At 37.1% G+C, this 15,172-nt stretch overlaps 1 protein-coding gene across 2 annotated transcripts in view; it reads left to right on the forward strand.

Annotated features, from left to right (window-relative positions):
* Positions 1-15,172, forward strand: part of Ciao1 (cytosolic iron-sulfur assembly component 1) — a 66,512-nt gene that overhangs the window by 46,986 nt on the left and 4,354 nt on the right. For both annotated transcript variants that reach the window (XM_090385353.1, XM_090385354.1), the window contains exons 5-6: positions 3,189-3,390; positions 6,581-6,668. In XM_090385353.1, the coding sequence (XP_090241479.1) occupies positions 3,189-3,390; positions 6,581-6,668 (290 nt within the window). The remainder of the gene's footprint in view (positions 1-3,188; positions 3,391-6,580; positions 6,669-15,172) is intronic.

The following is a 15,172-nucleotide window of genomic DNA, read 5'->3' on the forward strand; positions in this document are numbered from 1 at the left end:
ACATGCCGATCTGCCATCTGCAATTCTCTTATTGATCTCTGCTTGGGATGCTCCATCCCTTTGTATGATTGATCCCAAATATTTGAATTTATTGATTTGTTTGATTTTAAAACCTGCAATATTTAGAATGTGTCCCGATCCTGAAGACAACATTTCAGTCTTGCTAAAATTGATTTTTAGATTCCATTGTTTATATTCCTCAAACAATTGACTACATGCATAGTCTGCATCTTCTAAGTCTTGTACTATCACCACCTGATTGTCTGCAAAGAGTAAATTGTCAATATAGGTGTTCTTATTAATCGGCAATCCCATTTTATTGCATTTTATTGACCAGGATCTTAGGCAGATATCGATATAAATTTTGAAAAGTGTTGGTGACATGCAAGAGCCTTGTAAAATAAGCCTTTTTCATGCCATATTCCTCACTGATGCAACAAATAGATTGACTAGAGCTCTAACTTTTCTAATTCTAAAAATCTTGAATGTTTTTATCTGTCACATACTGCCTTTTTATAAACAGCAGGGATTGTTTTCTTATGTATTCCACGTATAGGTGATGTGCATAATACTTCCTTTGTGGCTGGCGCATGCATAGATGTGCCAAGAGGTGTTTAGACATGTTGAGACATGCAAGTCAGATAACTATATAAAAATGCAAAGTGTTTTTTCCACATTCAGTTGTTTTCTGGTACAGTTCTGCTAACTAGTATCTGCTTCTAATGTGATTTTTCTTATTCTATGTCTTTGACAATGGCAACTGATGATTGCGTGAATAAGCCAAATATATTTTGTTACATTTGTAGTAACCACGTTGTGTGAAGCAAAGGCAGGATATTATATCATTTGTAAAAAAATATATATGCCATATATTTTGAAATGAAATTAGGTGACTTGGGCACCCCCATAAGGTGTGCCTTGCATGTGTGGAGGATTTGCAATTGTAGAAATGTGGTACAAAGAACACCATGATATTTGTCATTCCCATGGTGTGGAGGTAACCTCAGATACTTTTTGACTGCTACTTTTTTTTCCATAAATGTAGTGGGCTATAACATGAAGAACAGCAGGGCATTGTGTACTCCAACAACATTACTTCAGCTGCAAAGCTAGTATCACCTTGACCATTTGTTCTACATATGCCGTCAGATCCTGAAACTGACATTTGTAATCTAGAGGGTGATATAAAATTATAAATTCACAACTCTGGACCGCAGCTGTTTACACAAAGTAAACTTGACAATCTCGTGAGAGATTTAAATTTACCCGAAGGGTCTGCAGCATCTTTTAGCGTCAAGATTGAAATATAAGGATCTGTTGACCCCAGGAACAGTCTTTTCGTGGTATAAGCATCATGAAAAAGAATTGGTTTCTCATTTTTCCAAAGAAGGTTCAATGATGTATTGCAACAGCATTCCTACAGTTGTGAACTTTTTTCGAATTTTCGACTAACCAACAGAGTGGAGGCTGTTTATTGACTCATCAAAATAAGCCTCAAAGGAGTTTTTCTTTAAAAAGGAAACATGTATGCTTCTATTCCTGTAGCCTATTCAGCATACAAATCAAAGAAAACTATGAAAATGTTAAGCTTCTTTTGGAAAAAATTCAGTAAAATGATCATGGTTGACTAGTGTGTGGAGATTTTAAAGTTAGTGGTCAGCTATTTGGCTGCACAAAAATGCATTGTTTTCTGAGAAAATGGGATAGTTAAGCAAGAAGAGAATATTGTAATAAGAAAGTCTGTCTACCAAGACAGTCTCTGACACCAGGTTCAATAAACATTAAGATGGACCACTGGTAGATCAAAACAAAGTACTGTTACCTCCTCTGCACATATAGCTAGATTTAATGAATCACTGTATAAAGATGGAAATTGTTTTAAGAATGTTTGCACTAAATTCCCATTGCTCACATACAACAAAATCAAAGCAGGAATTTTTGTTGGACCTCAAATATGCAAGCAGCTGCTGGACTCTATTTGAAGAATCCATGAACCAATCTGAGATGCTTGGATTAGCTTTAAAAATGTAGTATGCAATTTTTTTGGAAAAAACAACACTGAGATTATGAGATGATTGTGAGCAACATACTGGAGAAGTTCAGAAAACTAGGCTGTAATATGAGCGTTAAGGTACATTTGCACTCACATCTCAACTATTTCCCAGAAGATTTTGGTAGTTTAAGTGAAGATAGGGGCAGAAGGGGGGGGTGGTTAAGGGGGGATGTCAGTATTGGTTGGTTGGTTATTTTGGTTTTTAGGAGCATTAGCAACTAAGGCCATATTGCTCCGGGAATATGCAGTGGTCATTCCCTGACCTTTCCGCATCCTCCGTATTTGGTGGTGACGGGCTCGAACCCCGGTCTAATCAAGAAGTGTGTGCTACGCACTGCTGCTCCTTCCCACCTGGCTACGGAGGCGCCGATGTCAGTATGGTGGAAGACATGCTGGATATCTAGTTAGTCTTATGATTAGCAAGACGATGCAGCTTTGATATTTCTGTTTTTATGTATTTTTATATAAAAAATAACCTATTTATAAAATCTATAAAAATACAAAATAAACCAGAAGCATACCTATATATGTATGTGTGTGTTTTTTTTTTGTAAAAAATTCTGATCTGATAGAGAATTTCAATTAACTTCTGAAATTTCCATTTTTAAATTTCATTTTCAAAAGCAATTTCCATCAAAAATGGAAATTACTATTTACCAAAAGTGGTTCTAGATTAGCTTCTTGTAGTGATGATAGAATTGTTAAATTATGGAAAGACTATCTGTAGAAATTCAGGTCATATTACTTATCAGCAGTAAAAAAAAAAAAAAAAGCACATTTCTTAAAATGGAGACTGGTGTAATTATTATGCAGTAATTTTGTTATTAAAATGTGATATTTCATGACAACACTTCTTACTTACTTCACTATCAAAAATCTTGGTTATGTATATGTGATTCCATATGTTTGCCTTATGAATAATATATATTCGTAAAATTATGCTATAGCTCGAATCTTTTCGTGAGCTTTGAGAATTTGAATACTACTTTTGAAATCAGGGTATGAGAATTAGTCAGAATCACCCATTTTAATTTAATCTACAATTTTATTATTTGTTGATTAGTTGATTGAAATAGTTGAATTAATTAAACTAGTTGAATATTGGAAAAATTGCATTGTTAATTTTGTTTTCTAGATATTAGCTTCAGCAAGCTATGATAATTCCGTGAAGATTTATAAAGAAGATGGCGATGACTGGGGCTGTGTCTGTACTCTGAATTCTCATGAATCCACTGTATGGGCAATTGCTTTTGACAAAAGTGGTTCTAGATTGGCTTCTTGTAGTGATGACAGAACAGTTAAAATATGGAAAGAATATATCTCTGGAAATCCAGAAGGTGATTTATCTACTCCTGAATTACAAGATTATGTTTAATTTGTTTTTGTTAACTAAAGCTGCTTCTTAACTCTTGCAAGTATTTACATAGAGGAGTAAACATGTATAAGTTTCGGGATAATTTAATATAATGTGTCCATTTATGTACAAATTGTAGTTAGAAATCTTCAGGTAGATGTTGCTATATCTTATTTGTGTTTCCAAGTAATTCCAGACAGTTTATAATAAATGACAGAAAAAAAATAGCTTTAAAAAATGGAAGAAAAACTCTTGTTTGGATCAGTTATCTTATTTGGGCATAAATCAGAAAGTGAATAAATTCTCTGAATTCTGATTTATAAGTTAATGAAACTGAATCACATGATACACAGATAGCGTGGAGAATATATTAGTAAAAATGAGCTTATTTATATTTTCGTGAATTTTTGGCACATTATTATTTTTATTATTTTTTTGATTCATAATAACTGCAATAAAACGCATCAACCATCTGACTTTTTTTTTTTTTTTCTTTTTTTTTTTTTATGAAAAACCCAAACACAAGAGATATTAGAACCTATAGTACTTAGTACCATGCATAGGTTAAGTGAAACTGAAACTTTATTAAAATAAGATAAGACAGGATAAAATTCTGTTGTAAAAATAAAATACACTGACAACTGTAAAGATAAAAGTGATAAAATGATAGATGAAATTAATATGAAATTAAAATATACGAAATTAAAAGTGATAAAAACAACCATAGCTTTCAAAGGCCACTGCCTCCTTTATCAACAGTAAAACTTCTTTTGCAGCACATCCTTAAATAACATTAGCGGGATCAAGGCTCGCAGCATGTGTTACCGTAGGAGCATGGGCATTATCCTCCATGCATGGAGACCAGAAATGGCTTGAGAGCATGCCAGGCATTCATCCTGTCCAAGAATTACAGCTTCAAAGAGGGCATGAATATGGACTCCCCTATGTCTATTGATGGTATTATATTCCAAAGAACAAATCCGCAACGCCTGAGCCATTTGGGGTCCCAATCCCTGTGTGAATGATCAATGATGGCATTGCCTGGAGAAGTTTGGTGGTCCTCCTTCCAGAAGTGATCAGCCACAGCAGATTTTCCATAGTCTGCAGTCTTTATTGTGTTAATATGTTCCTCCATACGATCTTTGAACCTGCATTTTGTCTCTCCAACATAGCACTCCCCACAGCCTGGATATGATCCCACTTCTACCCTCAATAGGTACAGGATCTTTTACCTCTGACACGACTATGTGCAACCTTCGCCCTGGCAGCTGCAACCTTTGTGTGCAATCTTTGCCCTGGCAGCTGAATCTTCATGCAGAATTTGATGATTCATCTTATTCATATCCAACTTATCAGCCATCATTTTGAATGTCAGATGACGATCTCTTGACAGTTACCTGAACTTTTGCAACTCTGTTCTTATTTTGAGAGGTTGACAAATGCTCACTTGTGTTATCTTCAGTCATCGCGAACATACTCGCATCTATCTGTCTTTGAACCGCATATACCATTCAGGCACACTGGCACAACTTAACATTTAATTACCATAAACAGTTTTTAACATTTTATATATTTCTGTTGCAGATTTTCCCAGTTTAAAGCAAAATTTGATATTCATTTATTGCTCCACTGCAAAATTGTAATAAAGAACAATAGCACTACTAACGAAACTGGTTATTACTTGCAACCTGTGAGCCCTCTGAAAATAAATGGAAGTGGTATGTTGTAGTTCAAACTTCCTCCAACAGATGGTAGTACAGAGATTTTCTAAACTTATCAAACATGACCTCAACAGCACCAGTCCAGGAACTCACAAAGGAACTGGATGCAAAAAATAATTTTGATATCATATACTTGGATTTCAGGAAAGCTTTTGACACTGTTGCGCATGGAAGACTACTGTACAAATTGGAGCAGAATGGTATTAAGGGTAAGTTGCTACAATGGATAAAAGGATGGTTAATTGGGAGAAGACAGAGGGTGGTAATCAATGGGTGCTGCTCTTCGTGGACTAATGTTATTAGTGGAGTCCCACAGGGTTCGGTGTTGGGTCCACTGTTGTTTTGTATATTTATCAATGATATTGATGAAGGTATATCAGGCTTAATGTCGAAGTTTGCAGATGACACGAAGGTTGGCAGGGTTGTTAATGACAGTAATGGCAGTGTGCTACTGCAACAGGATCTAGATAATTTGGGCAGATGGGCTAAGAAGTGGCAACTGAAGTTTAACCTTGACAAATGCAAAGTACTGCATATGGGTAGAAGTAACCCCAGAGAAACGTACCAACTGTGTGGTACTACACTTAAGGTGGTAGAAAATGAAAAAGACCTGGGAGTAATTGTGCAGTCAGATATGAAGTTTTCTGAGCAATGTAGACAGGCTGCTAGGGCAGGTCATGGGGTTTTGTCAATGATATATAGGAATTTTGCTAGCAGGGAAAAGGAGGTGATTGTCCCTCTGTATAAGGCAATGGTCAGGCCACGCCTTGAGTACTGCGTACAGGTCTGGAGGCCTCTTTTTAGGAAGGATGTAGATTTGCTTGAGCGTGTACAGAGAAGAGCAACACGATTGGTGAGGGGAATGAAGGGATCCTCTTACCAAGAGAGGCTTAAGTTCTGCAAATTGCAGTGGCTGGAGACTAGGCACCTGCACAGTGATCTGATTGAGGTCTATAAGGCCTTGAATGGGTTGAGCACGCTGAATTCTGATGGGATCCTCCCACTTGTTCAGAATACGAACCTACGGGGACATAAGTTCAAATTAAGAAAGGATAGATGTAGAATAGATGTGCGGAAATTTGCCTTTAGCCAGCGGGTGGTTAATTGCTGGAACAAACTTCCATCTGTCGTTGTGGAAGTTGATAGGTTAAATAAATTTAAGGAGGAACTGGACAGGCAATTGGAGGGTATGGTGTGATATTTTTTTTTTTTTTTTTTGGCTGATGCTGCATAAGCTCCTACACTTGCTTTCTTGCATCAAGTGCCACTACTACTACTACTACTACTTTATTAAGTAAAAATTTAATAAGTGCAGAGCTGCTTTTATCCTATATAGAATGTTATGATTAAAGTGGTAATAAGAACATCTGGTTGGTTTAAAACTTTTTTCTTTCAATATACAAACTTTAATATTTTAGAAATAATTCACTTGGTGACTGTCATTGTTTTCAGGTGTTTCCACTCCAAATGGTGAATCAGTATGGAAGTGTATCTGCACACTATCGGGTTACCACAGCCGTCCAATTTATGACATCAGCTGGTAAGTGTAAACAATTGCTTAGTGTGGTCATTTTGATACTTGGTTTTGATACTGCATACAAAGAACATATGTTCTTAGAATACTCTGTCTATGATAAAAACTGGGAATACAACTAAACAGTTGAAAATTAAATAAAGAAGTCCAGTGCATTGGTATAAAAAAATTTTAACTTGTGTAAACTACATGTAGATTTATGGTAGAGACCATCTTTTCACATTTTTACACCTCCAGCTCCCTATATGGCAGAAAAATTAAGCTCTTATTTGATAAAATATGTGGGTATAACATTTAGTGTTGCACACTTTTTTCATAGGATTCTGACAACAACTTCTGTGACCATACTTTTTTTTTTTTTTTTTTTTTCTGTTTAACTGCCAGAAGACAAGATCATTACAAGTTAACTAAATAGAGTAAATCAGCATTATAAGCTTCTGAGAACAGTAGATGAAAATTGTAATGTATGACAGAAAATCAGCATTTAGATTGCAAAATTCAAAAAGAAAAACAAAACTACTGCTTTTATGATAATATAATAATATTTTATTGTTACTGAACAAAGCATTGTACTGACAAGAAAAGAAAAAGATCAGTGAGAGTTATTCAGAACCACCTGTACTTTAAATATTTTGGTATTGTCAATTTTTCTTATCCTTATGTCAACACTTGGTGTTGATATAAGGAATTTAGGACTTTATGCTGATGCACTAAAAAAAAACAGAAATGCCAAATAAAACAATTTTTCGATCATTAAAGTCAGGAGATTCAGAGAAGCAGATGCTTTCTGTATCAATAAAAAAAAAAAAAAAAAAAAAAAAAAAAATACTATTCTCATTCTACTTTAAATTTAGCCAGCCCATCATTATTCCCTGAAATTTTATATTTGTATCCCCTGGATCTTCTCTCCTGCAAGGAACAGTACCAAAATATTTAAAGTACAGGTGGTTCAATAACTCTCACTGATCTTTTTCTTTTCTTGTCAGTACAATGCTTTGTTCAGTAACATTAAAATATTATTATATTTAATTTAATTCAACCCCCTTCAATACCTTAATCTGGTCTCTCCTTAAATGTCAGACTTTGCAGTTCACACCTTCTATGGCATTCATATATGCATCTTCTTTTAGCTCCTCTCCTCCTAGCTTATACAGTAGGGCCCACTCAAACAGCGGGTTAGGTTCCAGAAAATCGCTGAAAAGTGGAACATAGCTTTTATTCACTTGCAAATGCATATAAAAGCTGAATAACATGTTTACACTATCATATGCTGTGAACAGACTGAATCTCACCGACAATAAAATGGTGCCTGACGCCTTTCTTGGAATCGGCTGCTGAGCTCGTTATGCCAAACAAGCAGAACAAGTGCCAAACATAATGAACAAGGATATAATTGAAAACCGCCGTATTAGCAGAAGCTGAAAAGTGGGCCCCTACTGTATATGATTCCAGGATTTCTGTTCCCCAAATGCATAATCTTACATTTAAAAACATGCATTAAACTTTAGTTGCCATTTTTTTAGAGTGTATATGCAACCAGCAAGACTTTTTGAAGCATCATGACATGACTCAAATTGTTAACCACCCTTGCCACCTTCACATAAGCAAGCTTTAATAGTTTCCAGTTTGATACCCTTATCAATGTCATTTATGAAAATTAGAAAAAGGAGGGAGCCCCCAACACTGATCCCTGAGTATTCTACTTATGCTGGACCACCCTGAAGACTTACCATTTATGATTTTTATAATTCTCTGTCTCTATCAGTTAAAAGGTAGCTTTTAGCCAGCTTGCAATCCAGCATAGGATTATAAGCCGTTACCTTCACTTTAACACCGACACCTTCCAGTTTATATAGCATCCTTCCATGAGAGACCATAGAAGAGGCTGTACTAAAGTCAAGTGTATAATGTCAGAATTGTTTCTAGCTGTTTAATGACTTTGTCATAGTAACTTACCAGATTGGTCAGGCATGATCTCCCCCCTTCCATAATCCATGCTGGGAATTACTGGAGATACCATTCTTTCTTGTTGAGATGGTCCTAAATTGCATCCTTAATCGTGGACTTCATGATCTTCCCTACCACAGAAATAACCTATATTTCTGTGGTAGGAAATGGCCTATAATTACCCAGCTCCTCTTTAGCACCACCTTAGTGTACTGGCAATATAATAGCACTTCTCCAGTCTAAGAGGATTTTTCTCAGAGTCTAATCATGCTCTCATTAACATTCCCGCCAGTTTAAGACACTTGTATACAGCCTTTTTAATTATAACTGTAAACATCCCATCCTCCCTTTGAGTTTTGCCTTCCTGTTTTACCCTATATAAAACCTTAGTAGCTTTTCTAATATGAGCGTATCTGAGATTATATACTTATTTCACAGCAGTCTGACTCCTGAACAGTCCCCAGAAATTTGAGCTTGTTTTCAAGGTGCCTCCATAGCCAGGTGGGCAGGAGCAGCAGTGCGTAGCACACGCTTCTTGATTAGACTGGGGTTCAAGCACATGACCACCAAGTACGGAGGATGTGGAAAGGTCAGGGAATGACCACCGCATATCCCCGGAGCAATATGGCCTTAGTTGCTAATGCTCTTAAAAACTAAATAATAACAACAACAGCTTGTTTTCATTAGTGAATATCATTGAGAAGTACCTGTTAGACTCGTCTGCCTTTTTTGCTATGGTTCTTCCACTTCAGCTAATTAAGGGACCTGTTTACTCTCTTCTTCTTTATATTCATATATGAGAACTCCTTATCCCCAGTCTTAGCTCTCTGTTAGTCCTTTCTCATAATGAACTTTCACCCAGCTTACACTATAAGTGGTTTTGTTATATATTCTTTCAACGTTCGTGCAAATCGGAATTACGTAATAGTGTATAACTGTCCCATGCTTGTTTCTTTTGCTCAATTAAACTCATAATCTTGCTTGTCATTTCGGCATCTTACATTATGGAACTTCACCAACGGAATGAATATTTTGTGATTTTCAGGATAAATTCTTTGAACAATTTCCCATAATATACCAGGTGGTTATAAAATAGGGTTTCCTATTCAGGAAACCCTAGTGTCAAAATGGTTAGAGTTAGCGCTGTGAAAATTGGTGGATATGTCATTTAGGTTATGGGGAAGCGATTGGCAGAAGGAAAAAAAAAAAAAGGAAAAAAAGAAGTTCAAATTTCTGCCACCAGGGGAAAATGTATGTAAAAGTTGTCATTTACTTCAAAGCACACTGCTTATGCAAATGACAACCTGTTAGATAAATGCAGAAAGGCCAGTGTCACCATCAATAACCATTATGGCTCTTACAAAAAAGGAATGTGCTCCTTTAGTAAAACTTTTCTACCAGAATAATAGTCACCCTAATGCAGTACCCTCCAGCATATGAGAGCACGACAAAACAAATGGCCCTCAGTCTCCAGCAGCTTTCACTCCCCCTCTTCCACTCTGATCCTCTCCCCAGCAGCGAGAGGATCAGAGTGGAAGCAGAGGGTGCTAAGAATCTCTGGGTAACCAGGCTGCCATGCACGGAAACTGAACTTGGCCTGTTATAATGTAAGATCACTCATCAGTAAAGACAGGATATTAGAGCTGGAAAAAGAATTAGAAAAATGTGAATTGGAATATCATCAGTTTGGCTGAAAGAAGAAGAAGAAATGAATCACTTATAAGTTTATCAAGTGGAAATCTGCTGTACACCAATGGAAACAGTGAAAGGAGTGAAGGTGGAGTTGGGTTTTTGGTCCATAAAGATTTAAAAAACATTTTGGAATTCAAAAGTACATTACCAAGGGTGTCAAGACACTCAAGAATTCTAAGAGGTACAAGCTAAAGGTTATAATGATTTATGCACCAACATCGAGCCATGATGATGAAGAGGTTGAAGATATATACACCGAAATCGAGAGTCTTCTAGATGAGCAGAAAACCCACTACACTATTATTATGGAGGACTTCAATGATTAGGTTGGAAAAAGACAAAACAGCGCAGAAAGGGGAACTATAGGAAATTTTGGAATTGGTGAAAGAAATGAAAGAGGTGAAAGACTTGTGGAATTTGCAGAATCTCAAGGATTGTCAGTAATGAACACTTTTTTCAAGAAAAGGGTGAACAGAAAGTGGACATGGAAGAGTCCAAATGGATTAACAACTAATGAAATAGACTTCATTCTCACTAACAGAAGATATATTGTGAATGATGTTACTGTCCCGAATAAGGTAAATGTTAGAAGTGATCACAGAATGGTAAGATGTACACTTGATATAGATGTAGGAAAGGAAAGGAAAAAACTGACTTGAGTAAATAATACAAAGGTCTTTGAGATAACAGAAGAGGAGAAAAAGCAGTATGTACTGGAACTTAAGAACAAGCTTGAGCTTCTGCAGACTGCTCAGGACCAAGGTATTGACAAGGAATATTACAACTTTCTGAAATGGTAAAGCCCAAGAAACCTATAGGGAAAAAAGAAATCCAAAGAAAAAAAAAATTAGTCAAGAAACACTTCATATGATGAACCGAAGGCGAAAAATGAAGAGCAAGATAAATACTAACAAGGAAAAAATTGAGTATACTGAGTTCTGCAAAGCCATTAGAAAGAGACTCAGAGAGGACATAAGAAGATTTAATACAAGAAAAGTAGAACAAGCATTAAAGGAAAACAAAGGATTTAAATCAGCAGTCATGAGCAGTAATACAGAAAGACAAATGATACTGAAACCGAAGAATAGCGATGGTGTACTTATAAACAGCAGAGAAGGCATAATTCAAATAGCAGAAGACTACTATAGAGAATTATACAAGGAGCGAGGGAATGATGGCAGCAGTGGAGAAGATGGATTGCAAAGTAGCAATGCATACGACATACTCGATATTCTTCCTGATGAGGTAGAACATGCAGTGAAGACAATGAAGAATCAGAAAGCCCCGGGAGAAGATGAAGTTACTCTAGAGTTGTTAAAATTGGGAGGAGGAGACATAACACAAAAACTGGCAACACTCTTCACAAAGTGCATTAGAAAAGGTGACACCTAAGCAGTGGAATAATGCAATCATAGTTTTGCTGCAAAAGAAAGGAGATAAATTGGAAATTATAGACCAATTAGCTTGTTATCCCACATCTACAAGTTGTTCACAAGGGTCATTACTAACAGATTAGAAAGAATACTCGATGAGAATCAACCGAAAGAGCAAGCTGGCTTTAGGACAGGATTCTCAACTATGGATCACCTTCACGCAATATCACAGCTAATGGAGAAAGCAAATGAATATAAAACACCATTATGCCTGGCATTTGTGGATTATGAAAAGGCATTTGACTCCATACAGCATAAGGCAATGTTTCGGGCACTGGAAAGACAAGGCATAGATACCCCATATATTATGATTTTGAAAAAAATATATGAGAATGCTACCTCCTTTATTAGACTAGACAAAGACAGTAGCAAATTTAAAATCGAGAAAGGAGTTCGACAAGGAGACACAATATCTCCGAAGCTGTTTACTGCTGCCCTTGAGGAAGCTTTCAGAAGATTAGACTGGTCGCAGAAAGGAGTCAATGTGAACAGAGAGTACCTAAATCATTTACGATTTGCAGATGACATTGTAGTCATAAGTCACGATCCCAAAGAATTAGAGGAAAATCTTAACCAGTTGTGCACAGTTAGTAAGGATTTTGGACTAAATATGAATATGGCTAAAACAAAAGTAATGATGAACAAGTATGCCACAGAAAGAAAAATCATGATTGAAGTAGCAGTAATTGAAAAGGTGGAGCCATATACTTATCTGGGACAAGTTATTAGCTGTAATAATGATAAATGGCTGGAAGTCAAGAGAAGAATAAATTTTTGATGGATAGCATTCAGGAAATACAGTATAGTCACATACTGAGGAGCAATATCCAAATTTGTATGAAACGTAAAATAATGAACCAATGTATACTCCCCACCATGACTTATGGAAGTGAAATTTGGGCACTCACCAAAAAAAATGGAAGAGAAGCCGAGAACTACACAGCGAAGAATGGAACGAATTATATTGATTAACAGTAGCCACTGGCAGAGGTGAAAGAGAGTCTTGCACTGCTTCTATTGGAATGAGCAGAAGCCTGAAAAACAAGATGCAGGATATTTCAGAGACTGCTGGGAGTCAATGCGGTACAAGTAAACACATGGGTTGTGTTAGGGTAGCTAAGAATAGAAATAGGTGCGTATATACTTGCGTGTTCACCAATGCTAGGAGTTTAGTAAATAAATTTGATGAATTTGAGGTATTGCTCAAAACATCAAAGGCAGATACTGTTGGGATATCAGGGACGTGGTGTCACACAGATATAAGGAATGCAGAACTGGAATTTGGGGAATACAATGTCTACAGAAAGGATAGACAGGATAGGAAGGGAGGAGGGGTTATGCTATTAGTTAAGAAATACATAAAATCCAAGGAAGTGAAGCCAGTGGACATCGCTGGACAGTGCAGTGTCGAGTCAGTTTGGTGTGACATAAGCATTGGGAGATCAAAATTGAGAGTAGGAGTGTGCTATAGGCCTAATGACTCTGATGAGTATAATAAGAAACTGTACAGGGAAATAGAGTGGGCCAGTAAATCAGAGAGTCTTATAATGGGAGATTTTAATTTCCCAGATATTGACTGGAATTTGGGGGCTGGTCACTCACACACTAGCAAGGCTTTTGTGGATTTATTGGATGATTGTTTTCTACATCAGCATGTTCGGGAGGCAACTAGAGGGAGGAATACTCTTGATTGATTATCAGCAGTGATTCTTCATGCATTAAGAATCTGCAGATAAATGAACCACTAAGTGGCAGTGATCACAGTGTGCTGAAGTGGGATTTACTCCAAGAGGTAACTACCATTAGGGGTAGAGGGAAGGGTTATTGCTTTCGTAAAGGCAACTACGATGGACTGAGACAGTATTTAAATTCTATACAGTGGGACCAACTGATGATGTTACCAACAGCAAATGCAAAATGGGAATCATTCAAAGAACTTATCTTGGAAGCTACTAGGCTTTACATACCAACTAAGAAATATTGTTCAAGGTTTAGGCCTAAATGGATGTCAGATGAACTAATGAGGCATATGGCAGAGAAGAAACATGCATGGGATACATAAAAATTAACACATGACACAGAAGCCTATGATAGATACAAGTTGATCTGTAACCAAGTTACAAAGGAGGTTAGGCAGGCGAAGGCAGATTACGAGAAATCTTTGGCAGGGGATGCAAAGAAATACAGCAAAGAGTTCTTTACTTATGTAAACTCTAGAAGGAAGGGGATGAATCAGATTGGTCCACTTGATATCGATGGGTCAACTGTTGATGATCCTGCTCAGGTAGCTAACAAACAAAATGAATATTTTGCATCGACATTCACACATGAGGAGTTATTTAGCGAGGGGAATGCCAGAGGTGTATTCAACTCTAGCAGTAAGCTAGAGAATCTTGTAATAACAGAGTAAAGAGGAGGAGAAATTGTTGAAGATAAACACAAGAAAGGCAACCGGGGTGGATGGGATCTATCCAGTTATATTAAAGGAGGCAGCAGAGGAAGTAAGCAAACCCTTAGCCATAATTATGAGAACTTCCTTGGACTCAGGAGAGGTACCCACAGACTGGAGATGTGCAAATGTGACCCCAATTCACAAAGGAGGATCAAAGGCTGACACAAGTAATTATAGACCTGTGAGTTTAACTTCTGTTCCAGGCACTAGTTAAAGAAGCACTGCAGGATCATTTAGACAAGACTTCAGTTATAGCTCGGACACAGCATGGTTTTGTTAAGGGGAAGTCTTGCCTGACCAATTTGATTGCATACTATGATGCAGTCACAAAGGAACTGGATGCAGGGAATAACTTTGATATTATATACTTGGATCTTAGAAAGGCTTTTGATACTGTTGCACATGGAAGACTGCTGCACAGATTGGAGCAGTATGACATTGGAGGCAAATTGCTGCTGTGGATGAAGGGGTGGCTGAGGGGGAGAAGACAGAGAGAGGTAATCAATGGACACTGCTCCTCGTGGACTAATGTTATTAGTGGAGTCCCTCAGGGCTCAGTGTTGGGTCCATTATTGTTTTCTGTATTTATAAATGATATTGATGATGGTATATCAAGCTTAATGTCGAAGTTTGCAGACGATACAAAGGTAGGCAGGGTTGTCAAGGACACTACTGACACTATGCTGCTGCAACAGGATCTGGAAAATTTGAGCAGATGGGCTGAGAGGTGGCAAATGAAGTTTAACATTGACAAATGTAAAGTACTACACATGGGAAACAGCAACCCCAGAGCAACGTATCAACTCTGTGGTACTACACTGACAGTGGTAGAGAATGAAAGGGACCTGGGGGTGGTTGTCCAGGCAGATATGAAGTTCTCTGAGCAGTGCAGACGGGCTACAAGAGTAGCTCATGGTGTATTGTCAGTGATATATAGGAATTTTTCTAGAAGGGATAAGGAGGTGATTATTCCCTTGTATAAGGCA

The sequence above is a fragment of the Mastigoproctus giganteus genome, chromosome 11 (genome assembly GCF_048544385.1).
Source record: "Mastigoproctus giganteus isolate SK-2022 chromosome 11, ASM4854438v1, whole genome shotgun sequence".
Taxonomy (NCBI): Eukaryota; Metazoa; Arthropoda; class Arachnida; order Uropygi; family Thelyphonidae; genus Mastigoproctus; species Mastigoproctus giganteus.